At 32.0% G+C, this 16,496-nt stretch overlaps 2 protein-coding genes across 2 annotated transcripts in view; both read right to left on the minus strand.

Annotated features, from left to right (window-relative positions):
• Positions 1 to 473: 473 nt before the first annotated feature.
• On the minus strand, positions 474 to 1,226 carry LOC114804021 (putative uncharacterized protein DDB_G0271606). The gene has a single exon (XM_029040309.1). It carries the CDS (start codon positions 1,224 to 1,226, stop codon positions 474 to 476), a length of 753 nt encoding a protein of 250 aa, XP_028896142.1.
• Positions 1,227 to 1,238: 12 nt separating this feature from the next.
• The window catches only part of LOC105212457 (G-protein coupled receptor dmsr-1-like), a 170,758-nt gene continuing 155,500 nt past the window's right edge, over positions 1,239 to 16,496 (minus strand). The window contains exon 7 of the mRNA XM_054229979.1: positions 1,239 to 1,486. Within this exon, the coding sequence (XP_054085954.1) occupies positions 1,239 to 1,486 (248 nt within the window). The remainder of the gene's footprint in view (positions 1,487 to 16,496) is intronic.

Here is a 16,496-nt window from a genome sequence, read left to right on the forward strand (position 1 = left end):
CATGCGCCTTATTTTTGTACGTATTGAAAGTACCACTTATTGATATAGTAAATATAAGCTAACCATTACTAATGAAACTCTCAAACTATTTCAATTAATTTAGTACAGATTAAGCTATAAAAATTACTTACCAATGCGTTTTTTGTAATATGCATATTTCAGTAGCAAAATATTGAGCTTATAATGAAATATAAGAAATCTTAATAAAAAATATTTTGTATTAGCACTTTTCTTTATAACTACTCTTCTTGCTTATATTTGTAATGTAAACTACTTAAAATTACTGCACTAGCTTAATTGTGCGCGCACTTAAAATGTATTTATTTAGTACCCATAAGCGCTACATATACACGCACACGCAGACACTTGCATTTACACTGACACGCATGCAGAGCACTACAACAACAGCCTTGAGGTATGCAACGAACAGCAACGAACATATCACCAACTTGCGTGTCAAATGCCGCGCCCATTTACAATAGCGCCTCACTACCGCCAATATGACCGCCTTCGTCAGCACAGCTGTAAGACGACGAAGCTCTGCTGCTGCGGCCGCTGTTACTCTTCCCATCGCCGCCGCCGGCTGTGGTCTGCCTGTGTTGTTTCACATTGAGATGGTCGCTCAGCTGTGGCTCTTGTTGTTGTATTTGATGGTCAATCGAGGCGCCAACCACCACTGCAACAACAATAGCCTGCGGCTGTGACTGTGACTGTTGCGATTGCTGCTGTCGACTGCGTTGTGCATGCGTTTGCACTTGCAGCAGCTGATTCGCGTGTGCTTTCGTATGTTGTTGCTGCTGCTGCTGCTGTTGTTGTTGTTGCGATTGTGTATTACTTTGTTTGAGATTACATAGAATGCAGCGCAGCAGACTGTAACGATGATTACTGCTACGCCAGCCGCTAGTGCTCTGTCGCCGTCGCTGCTCCTGCTGTTGCTGCGGCAAGACACAGTGCGCGCTTCTCATGCCCTCAGCGCTGCTATTACTACTACTACTGCAATTATTGTTGTTGTGTCGATACACCGTCTCTCCGGCCACATCCGCCACATCCTCATCTGATTTATGCACTCCCGCTACAGCGCTGCCATTGCCATTCGTCCAACGCTCCGTTTGCTTGCTGACCGCATTGCAAATAAGCGCGCCACCCCAGCCGCAGAGTCCGCTGCGCGCCGCCACAACGCTCGTCTCCTCATCCCCACATGACGGCGTTGCACGACAGCAACGCATGTGACTTCGATGCTACACGTTCGTCACCTGCGTGGTCAGGCACTGCTGTTCGACGGCGTGCGATTTGCTAGCCAATTCGCCGCGCAACCGACCATTGGCGCCGTTGCCGCCGTCGTCGTCTTGCGCGACCGGCAGCCACTTGTCGAGGAACTTCGGGCGGAAGAGCTTGGTGAATGTGGTGCGGAATTGACGGCTCATCGAACAGTAGAGTATGAAATTGATGCTGGAATTGAGTAGCGCCAGTATGTCCATGATGTCACCTGTTCGGCGAAGCGTTGCACAAAGAAATGGAAGAGAAGAAAAAATATTGCGTGAGTTAAGTGAAAGGATTTGTGTGTAATTAAGTCTTTATTTGTGTTGAGTGGGCCGGAGAGTGGAAGCTTATTCGCATTAATGGTAATATAAACTCAATGAACTGCCAACGGCAGACTTAAATGGCCGCTGTGGCAGGAAGTTAATTGACGAGTGGTGGTAAAAGCAAGCACGTAAACTTAGGAACAACACCTTGTGTGACGTTGTTATCTTAAAGTTTTAAGTGACATTAATAACTTTGAGGATTAAGCAATTACAAATATAAAAGCAAAACAGTTTCAAAGAAAAATAAACGAATTTTTGTTTGAAAACTGCAAATTCAATTTAAACAGTTGGTATAAAATGTGACCCAAATTACTCTATGACTACATCTACATTCTATGTAATGAAGTATATGGAATATGTAATCTATACTACTATTATAAAGAGGAAAGATTTGCATGTATGTTTGTAATGAATAAACTCAAAAACTACTGTGCCGATTTCCAAAATTCTTTCACCATTGGAAAGCTAAAGTTGCAAGTCTTGCTGCTGGCTGAAAAAAATTTCAAAACCTCCCAAGTACGCGCTTGAATGTCAAGTACGGAGCGTGTGCAGCGGCTTGAAGAACAAAATATTAGAAATCTACAAGCTCGCACTAGGGCGTCGAACTCAGAGCGTTCTCAACGTCTTCATAACATTATCAGAGAGAAAGACAACGGACACCAAAGACTAGAGATCGTAATCAAGTTTTAGCTCATTGCAAATAAAATATAATTTCATGTTCGAATTTTCCTTATTTTACTGCGAAGCTGGAGCGGTCTGCTAGTATAATATATAAATGTTATTATTTGGGCATGTTGATTTCACGAAGAAATAAAACGCGAATTATTTAATGTTATGGCTAAGTATTCAGCTTAATTATAAAGATAAGAGTTTGTCATTATATTTTAAAAATTCAGTCAAGTGACCCAAGACAAGTGGCGCCGTATGTCAGCAATAAACAACTGCAAACTGAGTATAAATCAAGTAAAAGCTGTCAAAAATACCATGCCATATATATGCCAATAAGAAATGTGGATGTGACAGATCCTCGCCTTTTGACCTTCATTCTGCTTACTAAAGTTTACCTCATCTGTTCATGTAGGTCACGTCCGTAAACTATGTTTATATTGCAAAATGTGCCGAAAAGTAGGCAACGTTTTTGAATTTGTTGCAATAGTGATATTCTACGAACTGTTGCCTACATTTAGGAGTTTAGATATGGAGAAAACTTTCGATTCTAAGGACAACCACCTTTCAAATTAATGTAATTATTTTTCCAAGGAACTATTTTCTATTTAGAATAGAAATATTCAACTTCCATCACTATTCAAAAAAAAGAAAATTATTTAAATTCATTCATAATAATTGGTTTTCATTTCAGGGAAAATTTTGTAGTATTCGAAATTAAAAGAGGACATTTTTTGTGGTTTCATTTATAAAATAGATTATGACAGCTTATGACATGACAAAAAGTTTAAGTTCTTCGGACTTTCTTAGAGTTATTGAATACAGCAATCCCCGCTTAAGTGACCCCTTTCCTTTTGACAATACTCAGGACATTCAATGTCAAAACTATTGAAAGGCACTTAAAAGAGGAAATTTGCAAACAATTTTGTTTTTATTGTAGGTATTTAAGAGGGAAAGGCACTTAAGCGGAGGCTCTTTAGAGAGGAATTTTATATGTAAATTGAGAGAAAAATAACGATGCCGCAACATCACTTAAGCGGGAAAGGCACTTAAGGGGGGATCACTGTATATATATGTTTAGGAGTATACCTGAGTAGATATAGTATTTCACACTACCAGAATTACGTTTCTTAAAATATATTTGACAATCGCAATAAATATTTTATTAATAATTATATTTTTTTGTAGAATTTTAGTAGAATTTAAAAAAAAATAATATTCAATTGCAATGGAAGCTAAATTATTGTGAGCAAATAATTTTGAATTTTAATTATTAAATCATCATCATCAATCAGCTATAAGCCATTGTTGAGTTAGAATTTGCATACTAATGAATATTTGCACTTTGAAAAGCGTAATAGTGTAAATAGCAAAAATAAAGCAAACTTTAATTTGGAGTTATTAAAATTATAATTTGATTTCTGCAAAAGCAATTACAAAGCTAATCTTTTAAGTGGTCACACGCAAAATCTACAAATGGAATGCTTTAACACACATTTCATAAATAATTAAATGCATAAAAGCTGCAGTTGAAATATTTGCAAAATTCTTCAACGCATAAACGAAAGTTCACTAATATTTTAAGTGAAAACAGCATTTGATTTTAAATGTCTATCTAACGAAATATCATATATGCTCATAAATAAGTTAAGTGCCTAAATGTATGAAACATATATGCATGTTTAGGTGTACATATATTATATATGTAAGCGTTATCTAGTCTAGCTGTCGTCTGACTCTGCTCTCCAGCTGTGGGCGCCCACAACATGCAACAACAACTGCAGTTCACCGCCAGTGGTCAACTTAATTAAACAACACTTGCTGTTGGTTGCTCATACGCCATGTGTGGTCATTACTAGAGCCATTGATTGCATATTCAAGCGCTGTTGCATAAATTCCAACTTATGCATGTTTAATAGAATGTGTACTATATTAATATCAAATGCCCTACAAACATTTATATATATAACATATATATATATAGATTACATATGTACGTCATAAGAACATTTCTCATTAACAATATCAGCAATATGTACCATCTCTCGGTGCACCATATGTTACCAAACAGCGCACGTTCGTAAACACACTTGGCGTATAATACACCAGCAAATATTAATTTATGCTCGACAATTCGGCTTAACCACTTGCGTACTTTGGAAAACATAAAATATGTTATTTACCGAAAATGAGCACTCGTGTCTGTTGCCCACATACCAACTTGATTACTTTGGTATTTATTGGATTAAAAATGTTGTCTAGCGTCAATGAGGTTAGTTGCTAACCCACCTAATCAACACACGCGATCTGTGTTCGAGTAGCTAAATACGTGTATAAATATGTAGGAGATATGTAGACACATGCCTGTGGATTAACTGCGTAAATTGAGAGAATTAATTTATGTAAGCACAGAGAGATTTATATATATAAATTGTAAGTAATTTAATAAGCTCGTAGACTTGCATGTTGAAATACAATATATATATATGAATATACTTGTCTATGAAATGACTTGGCCTATGATGTCTACGAATACGTGAGCATTGGCTTTGGATTTGATTGCAGACACAGATTTCAACAAATTTAATAAATTTGAATTGATACATTTTCTAAAAAAAATATTTTATTTATTTCATTTATAAAAAAATGGAATAAAATATAATGTAAAACGTGATTTTTAATGACTTTTAATGTAACTGAAATTGAATAAATTTTCAGCTGGGTGATTTCGATAGGTTTATATTACATAATACGCCAAAATGTAGGCAACGTTTTTGAATGTGTACCCATAATTTTATTGTAATAATAAAAAATGTTGCCTACATTAAGGATTATATATATATAGTGAATACTTTCGATTCGTAGGACAACCACCTTTTAAAATTGTTGTAATTCCCTTCTAAAGGAACTATTTTCTACTCTAATAAAATTTATAATTTATTCAAGAATACAAAAAAATATAAACAAATTAATTAATTTTTGAAACTTAATTAAATTTTAAAGTTTTAAATAATTTAAATTAAAATAATTTTGAAATAATTTATTCAAGGGTATAAAAAATATTTTGATTAATTTTTGAAACTTAATTAAATTTTAAATTTTTAAATAATTTAAATTAAAATAATTTTGAAATAATTTAGTCAAGAATATAAAACAGAATATTTTAATTAATTTTTGAAAATTAATAAAATTTTAAATTTTTAAATTAAAATAATTTTTAAATAATTTATTCAAGAATATAAAACAGAATATTTTAAATAATTAATGAAAATTAATAAAATTTTAAATTTTTAAATAATTTAATTTAAAATAATTTTTAAATAATTTATAAAAAAAAATATATAAAAAAATATTTTAATTAATTTGTGAAACTTAATAAAATTTTAAATTTTTAAATTAAAATAATTTTGAAACAATTTATTCAAGAATATAAAATAAAAATATTTTAATTAATTTTTGAAAATTAATAAAATTTAAAATTTTAAATGATTTAAATTAAAATAATTTTTAAATAATTTAATCAAGAATATACAAAAAAAATATTTCAATTAATTTTTGAAAATTAATAAAATTTTAAATTTTTAAATAATTTAAATTAAAATAATTTTTAAATAATTTATTCAAGAATTTAACAAAAACATTTTAATTCATTTTTGAAACTTAATTAAATTTTAAATTTTTAAATAATTTAAATTGAAATAATTTTTAAAAATTTATTCAAGAATATAAAATAAAAATATTTTAATTAATTTTTTAAATTAATAAAATTTTAAATTTTTAAATAATTTAAATTAAAATAATTTTTAAATAATTTATTCAAAAATATAACAAAAAACATTTTAATTCATTTTTGAAACTTAATTAAATTTTTAAGTTTTAAATATTTTTTTTCGCTGAGTGAAATATGTAGTAAAAAATAAGATATTTAAACGCTTTAATATTTCCGACCAAAATTTTATAAAAATATTTAAATTCAGAAATTCGAAGAGTAAATTTTTTGGTGTCTTAATCACGTTTTTTACTGACTATGAAGATGTTTTTTTAGTACTATGCTTTAAGAAATTTAAAAAAAGAATCAAATTAGAAAAATAAACTTTAAGCTTTAAATTTTTCAGGAAACTCGCTGAACTTCCGCTGCTGAATCATTAACACGTAGCACTAATAAATATAAAATAATATGGAATAATATACAAAGGCTTGCAGTCATTAGCCCGCAATACAAACTCCATTCCCGCACACGTAAATATACTAATTTTACAAAGCTACTCTCATTTCAGGTATTAAATTTCAGCGCACGCAGCACGTATCACACGCTTAACAGTATTTTGTAAGTAAGCGAACTACAGAGTGAAGTTAATTGGTGCGTGGTTGATTGTAAATCGAGGCCTTTGCCTTTGTATCTGCTGTCAAAATGGCGACACATTTAGCAGCGCAATTAAACACGAAATACAAACGCACACGCACACTCTCCAAACGAGTCTCAAAGGTACACGGATATGCTACAATATCACAGCTCAATATGTTAATTTATGCGATATGTAATTAAGGTAAATGTTGGGTTTTAACATTTCGTGAGATTTTGTAGCATTGTGGTTTAATCACGTTCGCACATTTGAAACACTAATTGAATGTGGAAATGACATGCTGAATTCATGTTGGTGGTGGTTGTTGTTGTGTGTGTGTGTTTTTATTTGTTTTTCTTTGTAAAAACACAAAGCAGCAGTTGAAAGTAGTGGTTTGAACATTATACAAAGCATTGTAATTGTCGAAAAAAAAAATTTAAATTTAATTGCAATCAATTAGCATTAATAGATAATAATTAATTAATTAAAATCATTAATTATTAATAATAGAATTATTCATTTAATTTTTCTTTAATATATTTTTTTCTAGTAAATAATATTACTGCTTCAATTTATGCATTAAATATGAGTGTCATATTAATTAATAGCAAGTAATTGCACAACCAAAATTCCTCATTTAATTAAGCTGCAATTATGCTTTATGCTAACAAGTACTGTAATCCAAATATAAGCTTTGGCAAATATGCAAAAGAGCACAATTAAAATCACTTCCATTTCTATATTTAAATATAAACGCATGCGTTGTGGATTTTCCAGTAATTCTGTGCAAATTTTAATTCAATTTGAAACTAATTTACTACTGGTTAGTTATAGCTGCTAAAGTTCATAATTTCATATGAACTTACCAATTATTAAATAACGTAATTTGGGTTTAAAATTAGACAACACAAAACATGTATTAATTAATAAATCAATATGCACATGGGAATTATTAAAATGTAATTATACTTAATTAAGTTGAATATAGAAATAGAATATAGAAATATTACACGAAAATATAAGTGTAATCACGAAATGAATAGATAATATTATAGTAGTTTTTTGATCACGTTTGAACGGAAGCGCGGAAATTGTAAATAATAATCTAGCGTATAAATTCAATATTCAGTATAAGGTCACAAGCTCATTTCATCATCATTTTCAGTAAGAGACTATATCACTGAGTGTTGGGGAATCACCTCAATTTATTTTCAGTTAAACAATAAAAGTTTCATTTTTTTATTTATCATTTTCTTTTTGTAACAAAATGACGACTGTAGAGGTTGAAGTGCTGAACACATAGACGACGACAAGCGACAACAGCATGACTTCGCGACAAAATGGTTGAAGTCTTCGCTGTTGCCAAATTAGAAATGTTTCTAATTTTGCCGACGACAATGGCCGCTGTAGAGCTGCCACTAATATGTGAAATGTAAAATTATTCAAAGTTCTTACAAGTGTGACTTTATTTTGGAAGCAGAAGCGTAAAATAGCTTTAATATATCATTTATAATAACAATGGATTATTTAAAACAAATAAATCGACCGATTTATACATTTTTGCACAAAAAATTTCACTTAGAACAAAATATGTAAACTTTATTGAAGTGAAAGGTTTCAGTACGACAACAATGAAATTGCTGCTTGATATGTCGCTACCGTCTTCAAAATGTTCAAGACGCTGGCTTCAAAGCGACATTTGTAATAGCAAATTGCAACATATTAAAATAAGTTGCACAATGAGAATTAAATTAACTTATTCAAATTTGGTAAAAATCTGAAAATCGATATCAACTTTTAAAACCATATACATATATGGTTTGGGACTTCTTGGGAAAATAAAACAATTTCCAGAACCATTATCAATTAAAAAACTGTGAAAAAGTACATACAGTACGGATTTATTTAAATTAAGGAAGACTCCTGAAGGCCAATTTGGTAATTTTCTTCGAAGAACTGTATCAACACCAATACGACGTAATCTTTCAGGACGCCATGTCACAGGTCCAACATTGTAAGTATTTTTTTTTGTTTTAATTCTACTACCTGTTATTAATCGCAGTCTGAACTAATTTCTCCTTCCTTGTTATTTTTTTGTAGGTACGCAATTTTATGCCTAAAATGGGAATAAATCAGTTGACGTGGCCTGCAAACAGCCCCGATTTAAACCCAATCGAAAACCTGTGGACGAACTGTATTTCGTCCATTTGAAAGGGTGGTATGATGACATAGAGGTCGGATTACTCCAAAAGATCATTTCGTCCATACCAGCAAGGATCATGGCGGTAAATAAGGCAAAAGGAAGCGCAACAAATTATTAATTGAGATATTTCCGATTAGAAAGACCTAAATTAAAAAAAAAAAAAACAAGTAAGGAAGGGCTAAGTTCGGGTGTAACCGAACATTTTATACTCTCGCAATTTATTTATTTGACTTTATTTACATTATGTAATACACAATTTGACCCACATATTCGTCATATATATTGTATAAAGTCCATTGAAAGTTGGAAACCATAATATTAGACTAGAAGCACCGAGGTCCACGTGTTCGATATATGGGGCCTTAAAAACCTATGGTCCGATTTCGGCGATTTTTAGAATGGGGCTGCCACACTATAAACATAGTATTTGTGCAAAGTTCTGCACCGATATCTTCACTAGTGCTTACTTTATATATTGTAATGTAAACGATTCAGATCCACTTCAAAGTTCTGGTGTATAGGAAGTAAGTGTGGTTGTGAACCGATTTGGCATATTTTCCGAACATATCATTGAGATGATGAGATGAAGGAAACTATTACGAACCAAGTTTCATTGAAATCGGTCGAGTAGTTCCAGAGATATGGTTTTTGACCCATAAGTGGGCAACGCCACGCCCATTTTCCATTTTGTAAAAAAATCTGAGTGCAGCTTCCATCTGCCATTTCTTATGTAAAATTTAGTGTTTCTGCCGTTTTTCGTTAGGGAGTTAACCCACTTTTAGTAATTTTCAACCTAACCTTTGTATGGGAGGTGGGCGTGGTTAGTATCCGATTTCTTTTATTTTCGGACTGTATAAAGAAATGGCTAAAAGAAACGACTGCAGAAAGTTTGGTTTATATAGCTTTATTGGTTTGCGAGTTATATACAAAAATCCTATTTGGGGACGGGGTCACGCCCACTTTTCCAAAAAAATTACATCCAAATGTGCCCCTCCCTAATGGGATCCTATGTTCCAAATTTCATTTTCATAACTTTATTTATGGCTTAGTTATGACACTGTATAGGTTTTCGGTTTCCGCCATTTTGTGGTCGTGGCAGTGGACCGATTTTGCCCATTTTCGAAAGCAACCTCCTCAGGGTGCCAAGGAACAAGTTTCATTAAGATATCTTAATTTTTACTCAAATTATCGCTTGCACGGACAGACGGACGGACAGACATCCGGATTTCAAATCCACTCGTCATCCTGATCATTTATGTATATATAACACCATATCTAACTCTTTCTTGGTGACACAAACAACCGTTATGTGAACAAAACTATTATACTCTGTGCAACAGGTTGCGAGAGTATAAAAATAAAAACGAGCTTATTATTGTATTTTTTTAGTACTTGTAGTATTATCGAACAAAAATTGCTAATTTTTTCTAGCGAAATATCCAACAATTCGCCTACTAATTGAACAACAAATCGCTTTACTTTCAATTTAAACAGAAAACTCTACCTTCAAATCACAATAAATTTTCGATTTAAATTTTTTCAAGTGAGAAAAGTACTTCACTCGAACAATTAGCACTATCAGTACACAACTAGCAAAGCGAAGGCTCGAAGCAACAGCAATAACACGCTGCCATTAAGCATATTATTGCCTACATACACACATGCAGCTGAACGCATCAAGGCCGAAAATAATCACTTGTCATTTACATATGTGGCACCTTAGTGTTGCAAACGAAATAAATACAGTTTGGCAAAAACGCACACAGTCTAAAACATCTATAGTAAATATACGAATTTTCCCGAATATTTGCACGAGAGCATTTAAATGTTTATAATTACACACACCAAACACACAATCAGGCGAACAGTTTTGCGCATAAATATTTGGATGACACGAGTTTAAACAAACGAAAATTTCATTTCGATTCTGTTTGCTTATATTCAAATGGCAGTTTTGACAATTTGCCTCATTACTGTCAGCTCATGTGACTTGCCAAACGAATGTGCGAAGCTGCTGAAATTCCACTTTGTGAATCCAAATGCAAATGCGTGTGTGTGTGTGTGTGTTTGCTCTCAAAATAGCTGCAAATAATTTCGAAATATGCCGCACGCATAAATAATTTCATATAATTGCATGCTCATTACTTGCATACGAGTGTGCATTTGCTGCAACTGAAGGCCACTTGCCCGAGCTGCTTATATGGGAAATTAAATGAGAATTTTAAATATTGAAATTTTAGCACTTGCATTTGTGCAGCAATATTATTAGTGAATTGAATTTAACGAAATCATATGCAAATGCCTGCAAATAGAGAACTTAAATTAGCAAATGTGTTTTGAGTAGAAAATATGGTTCCATATGGGATTATTTATTGAATAATCTAATTGAGTTTATGTATTTGCAGGCAAACACGTGTCTACCTCTTGGCCTTGATCAACAAGGTTTTTGAAATTAAAATTGCATATAACAACACGGAAATTTTAATTTCATAAGAAAATATCTACATATATAAATCAGCAAATAATAAAATTTTTACTTTGATCTTGAATAACAATTGATTTTAAATAAATATTTCAATATATGAATTTATTTTTTTATAATTTTTTCTTATAAGTGAGGTTAGAAACACATTCGGCTCAAAGAAGGTTATTATGAATATTTGTTTTCCGGAGACAGAAATATGATTATGTTAGTGACACCAGAGTGATCCGGTAACTAGAAATTCCCTTTGCGTTTGTCGATACTTCAAAGTATCTTAACCCATTAAATCCCCCCATTTCTTAAATTCATTTAGAAGGCCCTATTAAAAAATAATAGCTTCAAAATTTCAAGAAGCGCCCATTTGGATCTGTACCTAATCGAGTACAATGGGATAATGAAAGGAGGGGTATCTACGCAAAGTAGCAGTTATATAAAAAATAATTGTACGATGACCATTAATATGATAGTTTTTGAAACATTCTCGCTCTACTCAAAGTTATATATTACATAGCTCACAAATCCATCGAATTCTTTGGTGACACTCCCTGCATCTGAGGTGGTTTGGGATTCGTTTTGATGTGAAAAGAGGCCACCACCATTTCTTTCTCTGAAATTTTATACAGTAAACATGCAAAGCTTGGTCAACTCCTCACGTTCCCGAGTTGTATTCCGCTATTAACTTTGGCTGATGGACATTCCATTTACATCCTTCCCGTCTTGACCATCGTTTGACGGTATGTAACGGTCAATTTGAATCAATCGAAATGAGTACGATAGCACGATCGCTTGATATAACATAGTCGTTGGCCACATAAAGGTTCCTGAAATTACCGTAAAAACCTTGCATATCCATTTTAAAATCTACAAAAATATGCATATTCCCATTGTACCCATGCGAGTACACTAAAATCCAAGCGTACCGAAAAGCATTTGTTCAGACTTGTTGTCTTATGTGTATTATTTATTCTTAAAACTAGATGAGTTTTAAATGTTTTATTAGCAAACTTTTTCAATAATACCTGCAGTCTTAGCTGTTCGAGTGTTAAATGCTACAGACCCACGAAAAAAAAAAACAAAATTTTCAAAAGTGAGCGATGAGAGAAGCGAATAGTGGTGGGACCACTTATGTGTACACCGGTAGTTAGTTAAGAATTTTTCTGTACTCAAGCGAGTACAATGGGATGGAATGGGTTAAGATCCACAATGATTCTAAAATCGATAAATGTATTCATAAACAAGTAAGGAAGGGCTAAGTTCGGGTGTAACCGAACATTTAATACTCTCGCAATTTATATATTTAACTTTTTTTATATTATATAATATACAATTTGACCCACATATTCGTCATATATATTGTATAAAGTCCATTGAAAGTTGGAAACCATAATATTAGGTTAGAAGCACCGAGGTCCTCGATATATGGGGCCTTAAAAACCTATGGTCCGATTTCGGCGATTTTTAGAATGGGGCTGCCACACTATTAACATAGTATTTGTGCAAAGTTCTGCACCGATATCTTCACTAGTACTTACTTGATATATTGTAAAGTAAACGATTCAGTCTTCAAAGTTCTGGTATATAGGAAGTAGGCGTGGTTGTGAAGCGATTTGGCCTATTTTCACAACACATCATTGGGATGAAAGGACACTATTACAAACCAAGTTTCATTGAAATCGGTCGAGTAGTTCCTGAGATATGGTTTTTGACCCATAAGTGGGCATGATCTGATTTCTTTCATTTTTGGACCATATTAGGAAGTGGCTAAAACAAACGACTGCAGAAAGTTTGGTTTATATAGCTCTATTGGTTTGCGAGATATGTACAAAAAACTTAGTAGGCGGCGGGGCCACGCCCACTTCCCCAAAAAAATTACATCCAAATATGCCCCTTCATAGTGCGATCCTTCATACCAAATTTTAAATATTTTTTTTCATAGCTTTATTTATGGCTTAGTTATGGCACTTTATGTGTTTTCGGTTTTCGCCATTTTGTGGGCGTGGCAGTGGTCCGATTTTGCTCATTTTCGAAAGCAACCTTCCTATGTTGCCAAAAAATAAGTGTGCCAAGTTTCATCAAGATATCTTAATTTTTAAACAAGCCTACCTTCTTTATAGTGAAATTTAAGGTTCCTGGTGTTTTCCCTTACCGAATTAAAGTATTTTTAGGATATACACTTTGGTATATACTCTATAATAACCCTATATCTAACTCGTTTAGTTTTGGATATTACAAACAATGTTTATCAACTTTTGTTGCGAGAGTATAAAAATCGAGTTTGAGAGGTGTTTCGACGATTTAAAAAACTGCTGGCATAAGTGCATGATATGAAATTATTGGTTCACTAACATTCATATATTAACATAACAGCGAAGAAAACCCATTTAAAAGCGGATATACAGATAAAAACAAATTGACTCATAACTAACATTTGCATCTAAGGACTCAAATTCAATTCAAATATGTGACTTATAGACTCTAGAATAACTTGAAGACCGCAACAGTTATTAAAAGACAATGCTTGTGGCAGTATTTTAAATGGGAGCCTTTAGAAGTGTCCGATATATGTATGTATATGACTATTTTATAAAAAAATGTGAGACAAAAGTAATGCAAATCGAATATCAAATGTAAATGATTGTATAAGTCTCTAGCATAGTGTTGCCATATATCATAAAACCGAGTACGTTGATTAAAAAAACACAAAATGCTTTTAATTAGAAAAAATCTATATTTGAAAGACGAGAAAATTTTTAATCTAAATTTTTTAAATTTGTTTTTATAATAATATACCAGATCATACCAAAAATTAATATAAAATTATACCAAATTAGACAAACAAATCCAGGTGATTTATTGCTTTAAACCAATTCTATTCTTGAAACAATTTTTATTATCTCAGTATTTGCTGTAATTTACATGCAAATTTATATTAATTAATTTAAAATAAATATGCATAATTTGTTCATGATTATATATAAACAAATTTATTTTTGCATGTAACACTGCGATAAATTCAGCGTATCTAAGAAATAATAATCGCTGCAATTAGCTAAGGCAAATACACGAAATAATGTGCAACAAGTGAGTGGAATGTGTGAGCTTAATGTGGCGACGCATATAAATACTTTCATTATTTCACATTTGCATGCTTATGCTCGTTCGAATGTCACATTTGGCGACAAGGCAAAAAAAAAAATGCTTGAAATATGACTAAATGTGTTTGTTTTGTTAAATAAATAGCACATATACTTATATGTCATTATTCATACGTGTATATGTGCGCGAAAGCGTTTTATTTGCCACCATTTAGTTATTTAAATTATGCTGACACGCTGTTGCTTATTTATATTCAAATGTTGCTATAAACATATACACATGTGTATAGCTGAATGGCTTGTAAATATGTGCAATTGTGGCTGAAATATATGCGCATTTGTTGAAGTGTATGTGCACGATTTCTATGTGTAAATAACGGTGTTATTTCTCACGCTTAAGTGGCGCCGTCACATGCGCACACACCCATACACAAGATATGTTTACTTAGGGGAAAAAATAATTTTTTAAGTGTGCAGAAAGTTTGCACGTGGAAAATTAGTTAAAATAGAAAAAATAAATTAATTTAATTCAGACTGAGCGTGTGAAAACACACATAAATATGTATCGTACATATAATATATGTGAAATATATTCATTTACGCTATTTTATAGTCATATGCGCGCATAATATAATCTTCTCAGTTGGACGCTCAGACATATAAAAATAATGGTGTTATTATTGTAACAATTTTCAGTGCAAGATAACGGCAAACTATTTTTTATGCAAATTACAAATCTCACTTTGCAAAAGAAATATTCGTTTTTGTGAATAAATAATGATATACGTATGAGTAAAAGCACTAGAAAAATCATCAAAAATATATCGAAGCCAAGAGTGGAATATTACGCTAGTTTTACTTAAAAAATAATAATTTCACATATATATCAATATATGTATATATATTTCTTTCATTTTAATAAGATATAAAATATTAAATATATAAATTTATGTATAGTAAATATTATTGGCAGTATTTTGGTCTACATTAGCAACCTACCATAACAAACATTGTGCAAATTTTTTGTTATAATAATCAGGAATTCATTTATAAAATAGAACAATTTTGGCGACTTTTATGAAATTTTTCTCTTCCTTCCTCTGCTCTTTCCAATACAAATACAATTTTTAACTCAAGTCAATCATTTGAGCAAAATACAGAAATGTTTGCAAATGTGTTCTTTAAAGAGTACAACGCGTCGCATACGTAACATTTGCTACATATATACTGTTTCCTTAAATGAAAAATCAGCATCTCTGAAGTTGACAGTCATGTCACTTTTCATGTTTACTATAAACATCAAATTCACTAAAATGAGCAAAAGATGATAGTGAAATATGTCATAAACTGAAGCACGTATCGAATAGCGCTGACTATATCCTTCAGATTCAATTTTGTATATATACAAAGGAATGTTATAAAAAAAAGAGATATATTGCAGAAATACATACAAATGACACGACTTGGAAATTCTCTAAAAAGTGTTCAAACACATGTTACATATACGTCACGCTGATTTTTGTTACGAATTTTAATGGATAGATATGTTAGATCTTCGCAAAGCTTTTCTATAATTTTTATACAAAAATTTATCTACTGATTTTCTTTTGATATTTGTTTAAAATTTCAACGAGGCATAATAGTAGATTAGGCGATCTTCCATATGAGACAAATTTAACAACGAATATATTAATATAAAATCGTTAGAAAAAAGTGCTTGACTATGACTCAAATATAAAGGTTGTTTAAGATATTTTCTCAAAAATCATCATATTAGCATTTGGAGACAGATAATGGTTTGTAATCTTGCATGGGGTGTCTTAAAAAACTTTTTCATACTTTGAATATAAAGCGGGCCTAGAACACCTGAAAGAATTTGGCGAAATTTTAATGATATAAATATATATATATTTTTGGCGTAGGAACCGCTTTAAGCGATTATAGCCGAATCCACCAGAGCGCGCCACTCATTCCTCATTTTTGCTTTTTGGCGCCAACTGGAAACACCAAGTGAAGCCAGGTCACTTTGCACTTGGTGTTTCTACCGGAGTGGAGGTCGTCCTCTTCCGCAGCTTCCCCCAGCGGGTACTGCATCGAATACTTTCAGAGCTGGAGTGTTTTCTT

This window comes from Zeugodacus cucurbitae, chromosome 4, assembly GCF_028554725.1.
Source record: "Zeugodacus cucurbitae isolate PBARC_wt_2022May chromosome 4, idZeuCucr1.2, whole genome shotgun sequence".
Taxonomy (NCBI): Eukaryota; Metazoa; Arthropoda; class Insecta; order Diptera; family Tephritidae; genus Zeugodacus; species Zeugodacus cucurbitae.

What these genes read in the sequence shown, in the direction of transcription:
- LOC114804021 (XM_029040309.1), bottom strand. Translation starts at nt 1,226, where the DNA reads ATGCGTTGCTGTCGTGCAACGCCGTCATGTGGGGATGAGGAGACGAGC.